At 42.6% G+C, this 21,268-nt stretch overlaps 1 protein-coding gene and 1 long non-coding RNA gene across 2 annotated transcripts; one reads left to right on the forward strand and one right to left on the reverse strand.

The window, feature by feature from the left end:
- Window positions 1-2,427: 2,427 nt before the first annotated feature.
- LOC309372571 lies at window positions 2,428-9,765 on the forward strand. The gene is made up of 3 exons (XR_014169562.1): window positions 2,428-2,538; window positions 8,959-9,078; window positions 9,676-9,765. It is a non-coding gene; the product is annotated as an uncharacterized lncRNA (long non-coding RNA).
- Window positions 7,505-20,936, reverse strand: LOC309372570 (green-sensitive opsin). Its single transcript, XM_081916244.1, has 5 exons — window positions 20,412-20,936; window positions 14,603-14,771; window positions 9,848-10,013; window positions 8,480-8,719; window positions 7,505-7,957 (listed from the first exon to the last, which is right to left on the reverse strand). Exons 1-5 carry the CDS (start codon window positions 20,770-20,772, stop codon window positions 7,826-7,828), a joined length of 1,068 nt encoding a protein of 355 aa, XP_081772370.1. The 5' UTR covers window positions 20,773-20,936; the 3' UTR covers window positions 7,505-7,825.
- Window positions 20,937-21,268: the final 332 nt, after the last annotated feature.

Genomic DNA, 21,268 nt, shown 5'->3' on the forward strand with positions numbered 1-21,268 from the left:
GAAAGAGTGTGTGTGTGTGTGTGTGTGTGTGTGTGTGTGTGTGTGTGTGTGTGTGTAAGAGGTTTTTCAGAGGATAGGGAAACCAAACAGTTTATTCTGCTCTCAGTTTCCTTTCAGAGCTATGCCAGATATCGCTTTTCTACTTCTTTTTTAAAGGATGTCACTTCCATCAAATTCTAGAGCCCTATCACAAGAACTATCACAGTGCATTTTACTTCTGAAGTTCTGGTTTAGTCATCTGTCATCTGATTGGAATCAGTGAATTTACACTGTGGTAAGAGAAAACGGAATTTACCCTAGAATTCTTCAGTTAAGAATTAGTATCAATACAGAAAGAGACAATGCTTAGGATACTCATAAACAACAAAGGCTGAGCTGCTGTTTTAGGTTCTATCAGCAGTCCCCACCCCCACCCTGCCCACAGCTCCTTTTGGAGAGCAAAACCTGCAAACTTGCAAATTCCCTCCTTTTTGGTGGTGCTTGGCCTGCTTTCTTTCTCTTTGTTTAGTTTCTCCAAGGGGTTTGTGCAAGCAGAAATCGCAGTGACAGGCTCTCTGGTCATTTGAAGATGGCCCAGGAGAGGGGCTGGAGGACATTCCATTTTGCCAGTGCACTCAGAACTTCAAGACAAGGGAGGTAATGTATTCTAAAAGGGATCATCCTAATGTCAAGCGCTCATGTAAAATGTACACAGAGCCAAGTATTACTAATGGAAGCCAGTATAACCCTGCTGCAAATTCTCACTACAGGGAGTCTGCAGATTTTGGGTTTTTTTGCTGCGGTTCAGAAGGTGCTGCCAGAACACGGCAGGTGTGAATCATCTCCAAATGTTTTTTGAACCTTGCAACATTGCGCAAAAAAACTTGATGCTGCATGTAGCAATGCCTGCAACAGACTAGGCCACTCTGCACCTTCCCTTTCATCATTTATACCAGGGATGGGGACAGGGCCAGATTTAGATGAAGAGAGGCCCTAGGCTACTCCATCTGTGAGGCACCTCCCCACCCCCCACCCTCACAACTAGAAGAAAATGGAAGAGTGTTATAAACAAAATTGAGTGAAGCCAAGGATGATGACAGGTATTTAAAATTCTACAATTCACAATTTCTCCCCTAAAGGACATAAGATATTATTGTTAATTACCATGGTGATTTTTAAAAATGCATAAAATTAACACTGAAAAACTTTTGCAATAGCTGAACTTTGTAAACCTTTTGTGTCCTGGGCAGGCCTGGAACTAGTTCCCATGTCTTGTTCCTCTCTAAGGAATCAAGTTCAGCCTTCATGGCATTTAACCACAGCTCAGCATCCTCTGAGGTTAAACTTTGGACCTCTTGGAAGCTTGAAGGTTCCCAAACTTTCTCTGAGTTACTAACAACAGCTGTTTCTGCTATGACTATTTTAGCAAACTCTTCGGCATACCTTTTGGGTGTTTACTATTTGTGGCCCTTTCAGATCTACACACTATATTGAATGCTAGGTGCTTATGGCCTGCCCAGGCCGGGTCATCCTTTTATATACCTGCTGGGATTGACAAGGCATCTGACCCTCACCTGAATCTCGTAGCTCTCCTGTAGCTGCCTCTGATTAGTTATCATTTAACTCTTGGGGGAAATAATTAGCATCACACGTAATGTGCATGGAAGTTGTCAAACCAGTTAACCAACTAGAAGGATAACTGTTAATGCAGGCATCCAGTTACACTGCTGCAGATGCACCATGGTGTATCTTCTTTCAGCACTCCTCCCAGCAGTCATTCCTCCTCTGGTCACTGCTGTGACTGCCTGTCTCCAGGCCCTGTGGTTGTCTGCAAAGGGTTCACACACAGCGGAGTTAATGTTGCCAGACTTTGTATCATGTAAGCAGACATCTTTGTAAAGCAGAGTTAGTCTGCCAATGGGACCTACCCATTCTATTTCTTATGCTAACTTGAGACATTATGGGGTTTAACTGTAAGTGAGCTTGGGATTTTTGAGAGTTGGGAAGGACTGGAGTTCTTTGCTTCCCCTCCCCCCACTTTCAGACATGCAGCTAGTGTGATATAAGGAACAAGTGAAAGGGAAGAACCATGTCCTCTATGCTCTTTGGAGAAAGGAGGAGATAGAAATGTAAAATATAAGTAAATAAGGACCTTCCCTTAATAATTACACTACAACAGAGTTCTCTTTTCAACTGGGATCTTACACTGTACTGTAGCATGCATAGCATAATAGTTAATTTAGCTCTATGAAGGAAGATTACAAGGAAGGGGGGAAGCAAAATAAAGCACACATTGTACGTGTGTGTCATAATATTGTAAATATGCTGCTGTAGCAATGAGACCAGAATTAGCTGTTGCTGAATGCTGTGCAAAGCCAGCTTTCCTGGAAATGTAAAAGTACTGCATGATAAGGGAAAGAGGAGAGATCCATTTCGAAGCTGCAAGTGAAAACCCGTACCTACAACAAAAGCTGGGGGAATCAAGACAAGAGAACTCCTTATGGCACATGTCCTTGAAGCTTCTGGTGCTGCTGACGAACTATGGTTGAAGACTGAAGAGTGAGTTACATGGGCATGAGGCTGGGTTTGTAAAGCTCGTGCTGCAATTATGCTGCTGCATGATCTTTTTTTAATATCCTCTTCTCGCTGGGGGGAAAATGCAGTGGGACACTTAAAATCAAAGAGAAGAGCCAGTGAGGAATATACTGTGGTACCTCGGGTTACATACGCTTCAGGTTACAGACTCCACTCACCCAGAAAAAGTACCTCGGGTTAAGAACTTTGCTTCAGGATGAGAACAGAAATCGTGCTCTGGCAGCGCGGCAGCAGTGGGAGGCCCCATTAGCTAAAGTAGTGTTTCAGGTTAAGAACAGTTTCAGGTTAAGAACGGACCTCCAGAACGAATTAAGTACTTCACCCAAGGTACCACTGTACCCCCAATACTATAGTTAGCTCTTAATGTAACTTCTTTGATTCCAGTAAAGATTATCTAGGGGGTGGGGAAAAAAGGATGGACCTTTAAGTGAATTAGAGTGCCCCCAACTGTGTATGGATATCCATCTTCCTCCTCTTGAGATAATAAAGATGATGAGATCCTAGCACTGACACAACACAAAAGGCAACCTCATATGCACACTGAAGAAACTAGCAGATATTCAGATTACAAGTCCTTTTAAGATGGAGTAATTTAATTACTGCAGTTGTACCCACATTTTCCACTGAGATCAGGGTGGATAAGAGCCTGGCTCCATGGCTCCTCACCTTGCTCCCAGTTCTGGTCCATCCACTGCCATTTTCTTTCCAGTGCAATCCTCCAATATCTTATACATAACAGCACAGCCTCCTTCACAAATTGGCTGTTTCCTTTGGGAAAAGCAAACACTCCACATATCCAATGAACACACTGTCCTTGCCGAAACTGTCCATTAGTGGTTAAAATTCCAAGCAAGCTCTGATTTGCCCATCACCTGGATGGTGAAACTGTGCGACCTCCTCCTCTGATGCAATCTGAGGGGGGTACAGGCCAAATCTATTCAAGTATTGTGATGGTGCCCCCTTCTTTCTGTCTCCAAAATACTTGTGACAGGCTAATACTTTAATCCACAATTGCAATGGCAGACTTAAAACCAATTTCCTCCAGTCTCTTCAACCCCCAATAAGAAGGGTGTGTGTGTGTGTGTGCTCCTCTCTTTTTTAGCTGGTTGCAGTAAAAGTGGCTCAAATAGGTGTTTTTTCTCAACCAAAAATCAAGCAATATATTTATAGTGCATGTTTATGTAGTATATTTGTTCACATCATACATACTCTGCAGAAGATCTGAAAACTCAAGCTTTGGAAATATATTCCTAGTATGGATTCATTCAGCTCATCCACAAAAGTGTCTTACCCACCAGATGTTGTCCAAGGATTGAACAGCTGAAGGATTCAAATTGCAGAAACAAGGAGAAAGGACAATAGGACCTCACTCATCAGCCCAAGGGACCATTGGAACCAACTGCTTTTCAAGCAAGAACACCAGCAAGGGAACATCAGTCTGTCCCAAACTGGATATAGATGCCCACTTGAAGCTTACATCTTCATTCTGGCCTTGGAGATACTTTTCCTTTACCGTGTGTGATTTCCCCCCCCCCTTTTTTGTTGTCGTAAGTCTGATGACGTCATGGCTTTCCCCCAAAAATAATCCTGAGAAGAGTAGTTTGTTAAGGATGCTGAGAATTGTCAGGAGATTCCAATTCTCCTCACAGAGCTACAATTCTCAGAGCACCCTGGAAAGATAGATTGGTTGTTAAACGACTCTGGAAATTGTAGCTCTGTAGGGCAAATAAGAGTTTCCTAACAACTCCCAGCATCCTTAACAAACTACAGTTTCTGGGATTATCTGTTTAGAATGTTATGGTCCTGCTTGAAATGTGTACAGCAGATGGGGCCTCTTTCTTTACGGACATGAGCTGCTTTGCAAGACAGTAATTGTCTAGAGAGGAGTATAAAAAACAAACTCAACATAATACAGAAAAAAAATGTTATTTCTTGAGATGCATAGAAAAGAGGCAAACATTCTCCTCCTTTGTACTGCTGCTGTTTATTCTTTTCTCTCTCTTTTTCCAATCTCTACTTTCCAACTTTACAAAGTCATCACTGATATAAGTTATTTATAAAATATGTACAGAAAATTGCCACAGTAGTCATTCCGCCCTTTATAGTCCGTTCGGCTCATAAACCAAATGTCATAGCAAAAGACGCTTCCTCTGCCTTGGGGGTGGGAGAGAGGGATAAAGAGCTTGTTGTCAAACAAAAAACCAGAAAGATTTCAAAGCCTTCAAGCAAATATTTACAGGTTTCAAGACAAAAAGCTATCTATGGTGCCATTTTGAGGATATAGAGGTTTGTGCAAGACTCAGAACTCTGTACAGTTCCATTTGTTATAATGATTTATCAGTGATATGTATATTGATTTCCATCATCCATACACTTACAGCAAGAATGCACAACTCAGATGACTTTGCATTCATTTTCTTGTACTTAGAAAGGAGTGAAAGAGACAGTTCTGGATTCATGGCTCCATGTTTTATCGATACAAATGGATGCCTTGAAAATAGCCCCTGAATCTTGTGTAACTTCAGAAACACACTGAATACCTTCCAGAAAGAGAAAAATTCAGTTCAATAAACCTTTGAGGCTTTCATAATTTGCATACAACGTGTGCCTTCAAGAGGATTCAGAGTACAAAGAAGCTAGGCTTGTCATCTTTGGGTCCAGCTGGAATGGACTCTGGAACCTGCCCACCGCCACAAGGAAAATACAAATATGAAGTGTGTTTCTTCCTCCTAGAAACAATGTGTTTGTGCCTTCTAATAGGATTCAGTGAGTAACAAACAGCTTGAGTGAAGACGACGTCTTTAATCAGTCAATAAAGCAAGTTAAGCACGGATAGTGACAAAGGGCAAAGCTACCTGTCTTCTTGGTTTTTATGGCAATATTTTTACTTTGTTGTTGTTTTCTTTCCTTTTACCTTGGGGGGCCTCTGGGCTGGCTGGAGAGAGACGTGTAGGCCTCCAGCAACCCTGCCACCTTCCCTTCCTTTCCTTTCCCCATTTTTATAGTAAAATAATGTGAAGTTGCTGGAGGTCAGTACTTTGCTTTGCAGCCTCTCTTGTCTAAAACTCTGTGGGAGGGACCTGGCCTGGTAAGCTTGGGTGATGCTACCATGTCTCTGTGTTGTGTAATTTATTGTAGGATGCTTGTTTTTGTTTTCTTTGGGGGTACCTTGTCTGCGTGTTGTGAGGGATTGGGTGTGTTTGTTTTGAGGCAGAGGTGTCTTGCCTGTTGTTGTTGTTGTTTTTAGTGTGTATGTGTGTTACCTGTTTTGGGGTGTGGGGAATTTGTCTGTTTATTGGGGGGGCTGCCTGTTTTTTGTTTGTTCGGGCTAGATGCTTTGCCTTTTTTTAGTTTCTCACACAAATTATTATAACCAGGTTGGTTCCCAAGACAGCCATTTTGTCATGGTATCCATGACTTTATCGGATTGCCACATGTGCCTTTGGTCCCAGAAAGGTTGGGAGGCCCTGAACTAAAAGCAACTATCCAGGAACAAAGTGTTGTTCCATTGGGTTAAAAGCAACCACTGTGATAATTCACCCTTTTCCCTCCTTTGCTCCCTTCCAGCAGACTTTGGTGAAAATGTGGAAAGCTGAACCTACAGCTCAGGTGGTTGTTCCAATCTTTGTCCTCAAAGCACACAGAAAGCAAATCATACCATTCCTTAGCTGTAACCACTGTTGAATGAAACACAGAGATTGCTTCTTGATCTGATATCCTAGCCTTCCCTTGTGCTACATAGCTTAGTTCCATGGTGAAGTGGTAAAAAATATGGATGGATAAGTCTGTTTCTGCTCCATGTTAGTAACACATGCATTCCTTCATAAATTCATTCATAAATCACATGTGATCCATTTCTGCATCAATTTGCATTTTTAAAAACCTGCACGAAAGTTCACATATAACCTTTTTTTCACAAGACACACATTTCTGGATACATTTCAACCTTAAATAGGCATTTTTAAACACATTCTGGTATATATTTTTCTCTGGGTTTCTTTTTTAGTGAACAACTGCATCTCAAAATCTGGAGAAGTGTTAAAACCTAAGAATAACTGCATTCTGTAAGCAGAAGCGATTACAGTAAGCCCACAACTTACATGGGGGTTGCATTTGGGGGATAGCACCTAAAGTCAACATCGCATATAGTCAAAACACATTGAGCGCAATGGCAGGTAGAATGCCAAAGGCTTTTTTCCCAGTCATTGGCTTCCTTTCCAACCCTTATTTATTTATTTAAAAATGCCAACTGTGCAAAGTTAAATGCACACAAGTTAAATGTACATAAGTTGTGGGCTTACTGCATTTGTTCATTTAAAAAAACTCAGTACCTAGAAATGAACCTGTGTGGCCCCTTAAGTGATCTAGCAATCTTCCTATAAGAACAGTAGCCGGGAGCTGCTGATTCCTAATGTCAGTCTCAATACGGACATCTTCTCTGGCTTTGTTTCAAATGGAGGCAGTTGCACACAGCACTTAAAGCATTAAGCATTGCTAAGAAGGCAGAACTGAGCTGCAAATACCACACCCCTGCACTGTAATGCACATTTGTTTGACCAAGTTTGACCCCAGTGTGCCTTGACCTAACAAGTCAGTTCCCCACCACCACCACCACCAATCATCAGCATCCAATGACATGGAGAACATTTTATTTCCTTTTCTTTGTCTGTGCAAGTGAGCAGACAAGCTTTGTTTTGACTGTGTGTCAAGCAGGGAGGTGTGAGTCGACAGGGCCTTTGTACAAACTGCAGTTCTCATGTACAAACAACACAAATAAATGTGATGAGGAGCAGATCCATTTCCACAAATGTGTGCTGAATACATAGAATCATAGAATCGTAAAGTTGGAAGGGTCCATCTACAGAGTCATCTAGTGTGCCCCCCCCTCCCTGCAATGCTGGAATATTTTGCCCAACGTGGAACCCAGGACCCTGAGATTAGAATCTCATGCTGTACCGACTGAGCTATCCCAGGTGTCATGGGCAGGTATTTGCCCAGAGGAATGCTTGCACAAATGGTTATAGGATGCACACAACTATTGCAGAAAGGGAATTATGTAGATTACAAGTAGATACCATCAAAAGGGTTATGCTAGACTGTGCACTCCTGTATGTGTATGGCATACAACATTTGTGCATAAAAGAAAAATTGGGTGAGAGGAGCTCATAAACCAGAGCTCAGTTGAGTGAGCCCATTTCCATTTCCTGGTTCCAAAGTGTGGCAGGTCACCAAAGGTCAAACTGTCCATAGCCTATGCAGGTGACACTTGGCTGGAGGAGATAGAGGATACCTCAGTTTTGCTTTGAGATACAGTTGATGAGACATCATCGTCCCCAAAGGGGTTTTTGCCACAGCAGATTGTGGTGATCATGCAATTACGGAACTGGAAAGAGAAAAAGAGAACAGAGATGCTCTGGAACAATTAATGTGTACCACACAGAGAAGCTCAGCTGCAAGGGAGATATTCTGGTAGAAAGCAGAGGGTCTCTGCATGCCTCGTTGGGCTGTCAACTCTAGGCATATTAACCGTCATCACAAATATGTGTTTTCAGAGTAGCAACTCAATGGCAGTATGACATTCCAAGTAACTCATGTAGCAGAATAAGATACACTATTGCATCCACTTGGACTTTGGACTTGGTTAGCAGGAATTGACATTAACTGATAGCCACTGAGATTTAATTGTTTTTATGTTCCCCCTTTGCCAAAGACATTTATCAAGAGAGCTATATTAACATTCAGAACTGTAATGTCCGAAACCTGCAAATGAAGACTTCTAACACCACCTGGGCTTGAGGTTATTATTTAAGAGAGGAATATGCAATGTTTTAAGTGCAGAGAAGTTGGCAATGGAGTCTATTGGAAGGGAAGTCGGGTTCATTTCCCAATTCGGGGGGAATCTCACCTGTTTGTTCATGAGGACATAGATGATGGGATTGTAGAGGGACGAGCTCTTTGAGAAGAAGGCAGGCACTGACATGAGCGTAGCAGAAAAGTCTGCCCCTTTGTTGGTGAAGATCCAGAATGCCACCACAGCATAGGGGGTCCAGGCAAGCATAAACCCTAGCACCATCAAGATTACCATGCGGGTAACTTCTTTCTCTGCCTTCTGGGTGCTTGCAGACTCTTGCTGCTGAGCAGCTGCCTGGGGGTGCAAGAGAAGACAGTGACTCAAAAGGGCTCTCTCCAGCCAAGCAGCTATGGAGCTATTTCAACATCACCCTCAGAGTTGAGTTGCAGTTGCCTTGAACATCAGAAGAAGGCAATAGACTGTTGTCCTCCAGTAGCCAAAACAGGACTGGCAACTGAAAGCTGTTCCATCATTTGTCCTTCCCTGCAGGGAAGTGGATGTTGGTGCTCATATCTTCTCTTTCCCCACTCCAGATTCCATTTGTCCAGGCAACCAGAAGAAGTCTTATCTGCTGGTTTCTCCCTTTGGTTAAAGCAAGTGGAAGCTGTGGCTGTGAATTGGTCACAGTCCCCACTTCCTTTGGCTTGGGGGAGGTACGTTCTCTGAGATATCTCCTATATTCTTCCAGTGGTCAAAACAAGTGGTGGGAAAATGAGTTTCAAACATTTCCTCATGTAAGAGGCTAATGTCTGTATTGGCCCTTCCATGAGACCAAAGGCCTAGAATAGTTGGGGCTCAGATCACATTCACACCACACTTTATGATACCACTTTAAACAGTCCTGGCTTCCCAAAGAATTTTGGGAGCTGTTGTCTGCTAAGGGTTCTGAGTGTTGTTTGAAGACCCCTATTCTCCTCACAAAACTACAATTCCCAGAATGGTTTAACAGTAAATCCTGTTTCACAGGGAATTCTGGGAACTGTAGCTCTGTGGGGAGAAATCAGGGTCTCCTAACAACTCTCCCATAATTCTCTGGGGGAAGCCATGGGTGTCTAAAGTGGTATGATATTGCTTTATATGTATGGTGTGAATGTGGCCTGAGAAGCAACAAAACAGACCAGGTGCACCTATAAAGTTGTCCCCAATTCGGAGACCCTTGTGGATATACAAATTCCACTATTACATATTACAAATGACTTGTGATCTTGCCTATTCAAAGTGTGTAGCCTTCCCATTTGTCTCCCTTATAGAGCCTCCATAAAACCTAGATGCATATATAACAGTGAAGTCATGCCCAGCTATCTCTATGACCGCCCATCAAGGTGGAACCAGCCTGCAGCATCCCTGAGACAGTCCAGTGTACACCTCATTGCTCTTGGCCTCTGCCTCCTCATACACTGAGTGTGGAGGGAGGTACACTACCTCTCGGACTTTGCATATGAGCCGCCCATAGGAAAAGAAGATGACCACCACGGGGATAACGAAGTGGATGACAAACATATAGACAACATAGGACTCATTGTGGTAATCAGGGTTGAGGGTGTAGTAGTCTGGGCCACAGGAACACTGCATCCCCTCAGGTATATATCTGTGAACAACAACAAAAACAAGTCAGTAAAGATGTTTATCTTACACAAAGCCTTTGGATCAGTACAAGAGTCACTGGCTCAAGTAGAGTTGTTGCCACCAAATTTCAACTATAAGTCAAATTGTCAGCTAAATTTGGAGGTTCTTTCTGAGGTGAAACTTCTGAGGGTTTCAAAGGAAGCACGAAGAATGTAGTTAAAACTAACAACTTTTCTCAGAGCAACTGCACACCTCCCTAAGTAGCCATTAACTAAATTTCAACATTAATGTGGAGGCGCTCACTTATCTGCAGCCTCTAAGAAGTTACGAGGGAAGCAAGAAAGCCTGCAAATTGTTTCAGGATGATTCCACTGATTCCCAGTTGATAGCATTAACTGAAGTCATTATAATTCCAGAATATCTTTCTGTGAAGTTTCTCTAGCAGTTTCCTGTCTTTGCACTCCCTTCTACAGTACATCTCCCTTCAACAGTTCAGAGATGCACTAGAGATTATTGCAGCATTCCATAGTTGCTTTCGACCTGGTCTCAGACATGTTCATCCACTATTCTTTAGTGTGAACTTTGAGTTCCACTTTCAGCACACAGTTCTTTCCAGGCACTTCCATCCAATCCAGAGAAGTCCTGGGCTATATTCATCGTAGGCTAATAAGGGACCATAGTGTTTTTCTGGAAGATTGCTCACCTGGTGCCTCTCTCTGAGATCAGTTGTGTCTCCAGAATTTTTGGGCAGGAGATGATTTGACAAAGGAGGTACAGTGGTACCTCGGGTTAAGAACGGGGCCTCCCGTTGCCACCGTGTGATTTCTGTTCTCATCCTGAGATAAAGTTCTTAACCAGAGGTATTATTTCTGGGTTAGCAGAGTCTGTAACCTGAAGTGTCTATAACCTGACGTGTCTGTAACCTGAGGTACCACTGTACATCCAGTGATATATAACCACCTCCTGCTTACTCTAAAGCAAGAGTGGGCAACCTTTTTTCTGTCAAAAACCACATTCCCTTGACGGTGATCTGTGGAGGTCCACATGCTATTGGTAGGTGGAACCAAAACCAGTAGCCGGCAGATTCAGAACTGAAACAGGTTTAGGGAGCACAGAGGAAAAGAGAGGAGGGAAATTCCTCTTACGCAGGGGGATTTCATTAGCCATGCATATATGCTACACTGAATTTCACCAGTATAAGTTACATGTGTTTTATCTCTTTCTAGCTAGTGTTGATTTTAAACATCTTTGAATGTTTTTTAATGCCTGCTTTTAACTGTTTTTTATCAAGAATTTTTATGTTTCATTTATAGGGTGGTACAATCAAGTGGTATACAAAAATTTGCTAAATAAATATATTGAATGAATGAAAAGTATAGAAAAAGAATAGAAAACAGGCAAATCTGATCTAGTCATCAACTGAAAGTCTTATGATTAATTAAAATGTCTAGGGAACACTGTCATATTCAAGCAATGACACCACATGCAGGGATCACCGGCTTTATTCTCTGGGGGACCCAGTGCCTCCTGCTCCCAGTCTCACAGGGACAATGCCATGCCATCATGTATATTCACTTGGAAGGAGGCAACAAATGAGTTGAACACATTCCCAATGCGCTCCAAGCCGGCATGTTGCAGTTGGATGTATAACATCAGTTTGTTGTGACGCTCACTGCCTCCCACGGGGAACTATCGATTTAGTCTAATCTCTGCACAGCTGAGTGAGTGTGGTTGAACTTGTCAGACACCTGATCGCGTTGTGGCAAGCAGATGAGGAAGGGAACAGAGATTATGTGGGTCCTTGAGGGCACTGCTAACTCTAAGGAGTCTGTAATTTGCAGCTGCCAAAGGAAGTGGAGCAGGGGAGTATCGAAGTGCCCATTTGCCAGGTCCTTATACCTAAGTAGCACACAGCTAAGTTGTAAATAGAATTATAAACAATGCTTTGGAAGCAGAGCTGTGGAAGCCTAGTCTTAAGTGTTCACTTGAGCTGCATGTAACATAGTGTGTAATAATAAGAGAGCATGCTAGAGCATTACTGCTTGATAAGGCACTAATATATTAAATACTGATACTTTCCACTTGTACATATGGGAGAGGTCTGTTGACCTGAACACCATTAGCACTCCATGAAAATTACTAAAATTCACCAGTATGTCCAGGACTGCAGTTAAGATTTACCACCAATGGGGGGACAAAGGGGCAGTTCCGCCAGGCGAAAAGTTCTTAGAGGCACAAAATTTCAACACCCACTGTTGCCTCAATACAGCTACGTGCTTCCATCGCTGGGGTCCGTTGAAAATGGCTTCTCCATGGGAACCAAGAAGTGACCTCTCCAGACAACTGGACAACTTCTCTTTTCTTATCTCCTGGGTGGGCAATCTCCTGGGTGGTGCAGATGCCATTAGGCAGATGAACACATGCATATTCTGCCAGGTCCCGTCCCATCCCTCCCATGGCCCTGGGTACTGGCAACCCACACTAGGCCACTGCAACCAATGGTGAGGTTTTTCGGTAATGGCTACTGATTTTGTGTTTCCATATACTAAGGACCAGAAACGGTCAGGTGTAGAAGAAAACTGTTCAGCTTAGATTGGGGGGGGGGCACACAAACTGTTGCCTTTTTTCAAAAAGGGCTTGAATTTGTGTTTCTCGAACAGCAGGCCTCCAATACCCCATGGCAAACTGCTTTTGAAATGGAGATGAAATTCCAAAGGTGTTTGTGATGCAGAATAAAGGCTGCTGTTCAAAGAAAAAAAAGTCAAGCATCTTGCTGGGCACCCCATGGGCTCTGTGGATCTTGGCCATTGTGTGTGAAGAAAAAGATTAGGTGTGTGAGTCACTGCTTTTACTTTGCTGGTGCAAACCTTGGATTTGGGAAGCTAAATGGAAGCTGTGGGGAATATTTCTGTGTTGGAAGGCTGGAAATGGAGATACTGAATAGACAGCCTTCTACGGTATTGTCTTTCCATTGAACTGTAAGCAAATACTATGGCAATTCACGATGCCCGGCATGGTGACCCAATGCAGATTATCACCCAGCTCCTTCCCATTATTGCTGTTCAGAAGTAAATGGCAATTGATTAAGCGCCACATCTGAAAAGCATGACCTCAGCTTCCCTTACTTGCACGAGGAAACCCACAGACTCTGAGAATGACACAAATGCATAGGGATCTACTGAATGGTTCAAGGCTGTTAAAATGGGACTCACCATCTTTTCGTTAAAGCTAAGGTTAATTTGTAGCAGCTGCTGGAGTAGAAATAGATGGTCTCTGTGTGCACGTGTGCTTAAAAGAGATGCTGTGTGTGTGCCCGGGCACATGTGCAAGCATGCATGCACAAATGTGCCTCGGGCACTCCAGAAGAGAAAGCAGCTGTTAAATGGAGCACAGCAGGTGGGACATGGCATTAGACAATTGCATTACAAGCAGCCAGCACTTCCACTAAACTCTCAGCTTAGTACAGAGAATCTCTCCTCTCCCGGGCACTTCACCCCCTTCACTTAAGGGCTTGGGCTTCTCAGACTAAATAGTGGAAAGTTTAAAAGACTCCGGGTGACTTGTGAAGACCTCATATAACCAATTTTACAGCATGCCAAACTGACTTTGCCCTTATCCACTCAACTCACCCACATTCTCACTGCATGAGTGAGTGGGCCTGAAATTAGAGAATTAATGGTTCTACTGAGAATGATGCCTCAAACTGAGATGCCTCAGTTGCCTGCCATGAGTGAGACACCATGGAGATATTTAATAATAATAATGATTTTACTATTTATCCCCCACCCACCTGGCTGGGTTGCCCCAGCCACTCTGGGCGGCTTCCAACGCATATAAAAACATAATAAAAGTCAAACATTAAAAACTTCCTGATACAGGGCTGCCTTCAGATATCTTCTAAAAGTTGTGTAGTTCTTTATCTCCTTGACATCTGATGGGAGGGCATTCCATAGGGAGGGAAATATTTGGAAGTTGATGTCAGAAATTGATAGAGTCATCATACAACAGGTCCCCAGATTAATCTGGAACAGGGTGATTTCATCTCTGTGATGAACTTTTGCCAGAATGCATGGAAATGCATTCAAATTTACTCGTTCTTACGTGAATATAAGGAAATTGCACATACAGGCTTGTATGTGCAGGCATTCCCAAAATTTCTGTTCAATTCTCCTTCCATATCTGATATTGTACAGTGGTACCTCAGGTTAAGTACTTAATTAATTCCAGAGGTCCGTACTTAACCTGAAACTGTTCTTAACCTGAAGCACCACTTTAGCTAATGGGGCCTCCAGCTGCTGCCGTGCCGCCGGAGTATGATTTCTGTTCTCATCCTGAAGCAACGTTCTTAACCTGAAGCACTATTTCTGGGTTAGCGGAGTCTGTAACCTGAAGCGTATGTAACCCGAGGTCCCACTGTACAGTATTCCAAGTGCCAGTCTTGGTACGTAAATGGGATTGCTGCCTATGAAAAGAGATCAAGTCTATAGCTGTTCCCATAATTACTTCTTAGCTAGTCAGTTCCTAACTACCGGTAATTGGATTTCAGTATTTAGTCAGTGCAACATAGTACCCCAGTGTTGTATCTAATGCAAAACTATCATTTTTACTTACCTGGACCAACCAAAAAGGGGTGGACATGCACAGGATAGGGACATAACCCAAGTAAAAGCAATGCCCATCAAGGCATGGGAGGAAGAGAAGCGGAAGTTTCCCATTGGTTTACAGACCACGATATAGCGCTCTATGGCAAGAACAACCAGTGACCAGAGAGCAACCTGACCTGCAAGTAATAAGGGGAAGAGAAAAACACAAAGCAATGAAATGCAATTAATGTATATAGGTTGGTTGGGTGCCCTTTGTGAGGGTTTGCCTAATTCAGGTCTTTTTAAGATAGCACAAAAGCATGGTGTGCTGGTTTCAGTGAAGGATGGGGTTTCAGGAGCCTTGTGGTTTACATTACATCATCTGAGTCCACATTTAATGGAAGATGGTCTGCAAGACCTGTGGTGCACGGCATGGCGATGCAAAAGCTCCTGACAAAATGCCAACAGTGGTATAAGTATTATCATCCTTTGATTGTGTACATGAGCATATGGGCCTATTAATCTCTTTATCAAATGTAATCAAAACTCAGGGGATTATCTGAGCCAAGGCTGTGCCTTAAGCCTATTAATGCCCCCAGCATGTGATTATCCAGTGATAAGTATGCAGGGTTTCATGTTGGAAAGGCAGCTGCCGCTTTTATATCTAGACTGTTCTTTTCACTCTCCATTTGAAATATAACATGATTTGCTCCCCCGCCCAAGATGGTATCTCACTTACAGTGTTGTTTTCCTGTGGGCCTAGGACAAGTTTTTGTCTTAAGTGTAAAGTGTAAAGTGATGCTTCACAATTTCCTGTTGCATCATAAACATGCATGTGCCTTGTTTTGTAATTATTTGAATATACGCGCATCCTTTTCATATAATCCTATTGGGACCTTATAATCACCATTTGGATTATTCTCTTGATGTAGGGAATGCTTGTCAATGCTCATTTATAAACAACTCATTTATTTCAAAGCAAGAGAAAATGTGAGGGCGGGTGCACATCAGGAAATTCTGGGGCAAGTTTGATGCATTAAACAGAAGTGTAGAATTTGGTCAAAAATTGTCGCTTAACTGCAGCACTAAAATGGGAGCTTTCTCATTTCTTACTAAGAATTGAGTCTGCTCCAGCTCCTTGGCTCCAGTTCTTTTTATTTTGGTTTATCCCTCCTTGTGTGATGAGATGTCCCACATTACCGACCAACAAACAAGGCACACACAACCATTGCCAACTGATAGTGGAGATTTCACTAGGGTTCTAGCCAACTAAATTACATGAAAAGGTTGCTCGTTCAGTGGGTGAATAAAGACAACATGCACTGATTCTGCTTTGAAAAGCATTGGGGGAGGCGGGGGGCCCCCTCAAATCTCAGTTACATTTCTGGGACTTGTGAATCTGCTCCAGATTCCAGTTTGGCTACTACAGCACATAGCCAGAAGTGCACCAAATGCTGACATGTTGTGAAAGGGAATTACTTTTGCCTTGGAATCCTGCAGTACTGAAAGAGAAAACCCATCTGTGTAGCCAGTAGCAGCCTTGCAATCACCCCTGTTCACTACATGGACAAGGGAGGAGGGCTATCATCAGATGTGCTAAACGCAGCTCCTAAAGAAACACATGGAACCCTTTGAAGTTGCACATTTATTATTGCAGAGATTTTTTTACCCAGCTCAAACTAGAAACAAGTGACTTTTCTTTTCTTGATGCTCTTAATGTCACTTCTTTAGTCTCAGAGCTCCTACTGGGTGTCTCTTTGAGCCCATTCTTCATCACAAAAATACTGATAGAAGCCCCAGGCTATATTATCTTATTTCCCTTTTTCTGTTGTTTTTTGGGGATGGTTTGTGCAGGGCATTGAAGATGACTTCTAACTGCTTCACCATTCTCACAGCACAACTAAAGATGCCAATAAACTTTGCCAAACTTGGGCCCAAAAAAGGACTTCAGCAGCACAAAGAAGAGGTGAATCTTCTCTGGCTTGGATTAAACTATTAGCTGAGAGAACTTCCTGACTTAACCCTGCTTAGAAGGGCTGCATCCTGGAAAATTGCTGGTGTGACATAAACATCTATAACCTTCAAGGAACCCTCTTGTCCCATGGATCTCCTAAAGAGAGAGGGCTTTTATCCCCAAAGCAGCAGTTTTTCCAGGTGCAGTCTTTGAAAGCAGCCGATATGCAAATAGATGGAAACCCTTATCTCCATCTGTTTGCACAGAAACTACTTTCAAAGATTGCATCTGTGGGGGAAATAGCAAATTCAGATTGGATCTGAAATTAGGTGATCTGTTTCCTGATTACAGAGAGAATCATTTAGGTTATTTCCAAACCAAATCAGCACGAACCAGATGGAGTTCTACCATCTTTAGACACAATTAGGTTTGACCCACCAGGAGATCCAAGATTGGGATCTCCCACAGATTTTTAAAAGAACTAATAGCAGCTGGAGGATGGTGATCTGGTATATTTTTGCCTCCATGCAGATTCCCCAATAAAATTGCTCCCTTCCCCCAAGCTATTTTTCCTGTGGTGGAAATCACATGTGTTTCAAATGTTATTTTTATCAGCGTCTGGGAATGTTTCTGTATAAAGAACATGGAATAAACATTTTGAATACAAATAAATAAGAAAGATGTGGGGTAGTATGTTTTTTCTCTCAGAGAGCAAATAGCATGTTGGATAGAGGGTGCTGATTTTTAGTTCAGAAAAACCACATTGAATTGGGTTGCAAGCCTCAATGCCAGTATTGCAGTCCCAATCTGAATGTTCCTACTAGGCAGGTATTCACTTTTTTCAAAGGTTCGCATGAAGCCTTGATCATGGCTCTCTCATGTCATGTTTAGTTGTGTCCACAGGAATTGCTCCATGGCCTCATCCCATCTTGGAATGTGAGCTCACCTGAGAGCGCTTGGGCTTCCCTTTGACTCCAGGAAGCAGGAAGATGCTACTGGCAGGTTGTTCAAGGGCTCCCAACTGGAGCACCTTGGCTGTGCCTTGAACCCATTTGCTCATTCTTCTCTTGCTCTTGCCATGCTTTTCCTTGACTCTCTCTGTATCTTGCCACATCTCTTCCCTGGTCCCTGCCTGTTTACTGTTAGCTTCCATCTGTACCTATGTCCTGGCTTTCCCCCTGAAACTCAACCCCTCTGAAACACACAAGACATGCTCCTCCCTGGCACAGTACCGATTTTCTCCAAATGTCAACTGCCTTATCTCATTCCCAAACCATGATCATGGTTTGGACTGTTTATTTAAAAAAGGCTGGCCTATATAGCTTATCTTAGGGTATGTCCATGTTAGTTATTTTGTATCAGCTGGTTGTGCTCCAGCTTTGCAGTAATATACGGTAGATTAAGCACAGATTTCACTTCTTTGCACTGAAATCAGTGAAATTTACAAGTTCCTACTTGTAACTAGATTTTTTCGTCTATGTAGAAAACAATTGAAACCTTCTGTTTTCAAGCCAAAACTTAGAGAGAATTGTGTGTTCAAGTGTTAGCCTTAATATTCTGAAAAAGCAACATATGATTAGCAGGCTGGTGTTTTCCTCTCAGGACCACAGCAAGAAGTGAAGTACATGGCACAGCCCAGCTTGGTCCTGCAATTGCCCTTTTAAGTGATATAGAGCAAACCCAATGCCAGGAAAAGCCCCCCAGACCATGTAGATTTTAAGGACCGTGTTCTACATGATTGCCTCCAATTCCCATAAGGAGCATCATGCAGATGTGCGCCGAGCGTTTTCTTTGGCAGTGCAGAGAATAATGCAGCACCAGCTGTATCCTTTCAGAGCCTCTTTTGGAGATGTGTCCAGTGGAATAAGAAGTGACATTTTTCATCTATTTGAGCATTAGGCAAAATGTGAGAAATTTGCAGGACATGAGATACTTCTCAAGAAGAGGAAATAACAACACTGACTTGATTCATAATCTAGTTAGGGGATAGGTTTTCATTTATCAATGGTAAATTTGCCTTCAGTTGAATACCTCCCCATTGCCTACCTGCATCTCCAAACATAAAGAATTGTATATATTTTATGGCGTGCACATTGAAAATAAATGTGTGCTTTTATTTTTTGCACGCACACAGGCTTGACATAATAATAAAGATCGTAGAGATTTCCTCACCCTTATAGGGTTGCCATACATCCAGAATTTCCCAGACATACCTGGAATACTGCAGTGTCCAGGCAAAATTGATAAAATGTCTGGTGAGATCGGGATGTACGGCAACCCATGTCGTCAGTGTTGTTTTTGCCGATTTTCCTTTTTCAACAACTTTTGTGTCTGTATTTTTACTTTTTGAAATATGGCAACCCTAGTATATGTTAACTATATTAAAACTTGGTTTGGTTTAGCCTTGGTGTGATGTCAGTGTGATTGAACTAGGTATGGGCTTTGTTCCATGTCCCCATGTAGGAGCTGTTTTATCCCTGAAATATTCATTCCAGAGAGTAAGGGCCAAAGATTCAGCATTGCTTAGTTTGTGTTCCTTCCAGATGGCAGAGAAACAACAGAGCACATAGACTCCATTGGGAAATGGTTTCCATAGGGTAATAATGTTCTCTTGCAACTTGCAATGCAGAGAAGCAGTTCTTAAATGAACTCCAATACATTTGCCAGAAGAGATACCCAATTCAATCTTATGCTGTTGGACGCCTATGGGCTGGAGTCTCCTGTCAGCATATGGCAACATCTCCTACTGCAAGTTTAGTGCACTGGAATTTATTTGTTGGACCGCTTCTCTTTCCATGTGAAACAATAATCTCCTGTCAGTAGGAATGCTTAAGTAAAACGTTCCTTGCAAACAGAAAGGATCTAGGGAGCACAACATTTTCTATTCATTCACTGGAACTGTGCCTTCCTTACTACAGGTGGAATTTCATATTTCCCTGAGGTTGTTACACTGATATACACAAACCAGCCTCTACCAGATTTCCATCGTTTGAGACTGTAGGAAAAATCATGTGTTGATTACCGTACACAATGACTGCACACAGATATGTGTCGCAGTGTGTACAATGCTTTTTAGGCAGGAATTTTGTCAAATGAGCAACCACAAGTCTTTGAACCAGTAGATACGATGAATAATGAAATATTTTTTTAAAAAAAAGTAATTATAGTTGAAGCAAATGAAGGGGGATTCATATCTTCATGAAGTTGGCCACTAGTTCAAGTAAAAAAAAAATACATAAATGGGTCAGGATGGACAAAACTGTCCATTTTGGTTGCCTAAGTTTCTCAATCTTAAAATGAGTTTGGTACATTTTTGGAGCAATACACTTTTCTTTTAAAAATCTTCATGAAAATTCACGAAGGACTTCTTCTAATAAACACATTTTTGTATGTATTTGACTAATGTACACATTTTTGCAAGCAATTTCCCCAATATAATTATTTTCACCAATATATGCATTTTATAGGCATTTCTCCCTAACGTACACATTTTTGTACATTTTGGTTGGTTGGAGAACTGCACTGCAAAATTCAGAGATGCACAAATTTCTAAGGATAGCTGTGTTTTGGTTCACATGTGCAAGATGTCTGATGATAAGTGAACCCAACATAGGCAGCAGAAGCTGAGCCAGCCATGACGCTTCTCCCCACTGCTTGGCTAGTCATGTGCCACTGCTTCCTTGCAATGATTCCATAGCTCATTGCTAGAGCATCTGCAAAAGATCCTAGGTTCAATCCCCTGACATCTCCCAGTATGGCAGGGAATTTTGAGTCTGAACCCCCAGAGAACCACTGACAGACAATGAAGACAATACTGAGTTAAGAGGACCACTCCTTTAACTCGGTACAAAGTAGTGCTCACTACTTCCCTCGTGGATCTTACCTCCCAGTGTTGCAAAGAAGCCCTCAATGGCACAGCCGATGGGACCAAATATGAAGTAGCCATTCCAGGCTGTGTAGAAGGTGACCGTGAAGCCAAAGCAGGCCATGAAGAGGTCTGCTACCGCCAGGTTAACCAGGATATAGTTGAGCGGCTGTCGTAGCTTCTTATGTTTGAAGGTCACAAGGAGGGTGAGAAGGTTGATGGGCAGCCCAGTGGAGATGAGGAAGAAGATGTAGCAGCACACCATTTTGTACTTCCAGGGCTCTGCTAGGTAATACTGGGGATATTCAAAGGGGCTCCGCACCAGCCCTGTCTTGTTGGAAAGAGGCACATAAAAATTGATACCTTCTGTTCCATTCATGATTCACTTATTTAATCAACTGCTTCTTTTGGTTTTGCGGTTGTCTTTTTTGTTTTGTTTTTAAGTCAAATCGATTTGGGGTTCCCGCCCCCCAACTTTGATTATTTTTCTACGAACTCTAAAAAAAATAGCAAATCCCCTAAGGGAATGCAGGGCTGGTGCGTCTGCCGTCATCTATGTCCCGGGGCTGGCGCAGCCAGGATCCAAAGGGGGTTTTTATACCCTCTGCCCAGTCCTGCTGGAGGGAGAGGAAGGAGCAGGGAGGGGAAGGGAGGATTAGGGTCTAGGCTAACTTTATATGACAAGGGCAATGGGATTGAGAGGGGCTGATGCTTTAAGCACCCTCTAAGCAGCTAGTTGGCCCCAAAACCTGCCCTAAGGCGTATTAGTTTCTACTAAGTGTTTAATATTATTTAAAGGGTTTGTTTTATTTAGAGATGAGGGGGGCAGCTAGACTGGCAGGTAGTTGTCATAGAAGAATGTTATATTTGTACCA

The sequence above is a fragment of the Podarcis melisellensis genome (genome assembly GCF_964234715.1).
Source record: "Podarcis melisellensis genome assembly, chromosome: 6".
Classification (NCBI taxonomy): domain Eukaryota; kingdom Metazoa; phylum Chordata; class Lepidosauria; order Squamata; family Lacertidae; genus Podarcis; species Podarcis melisellensis.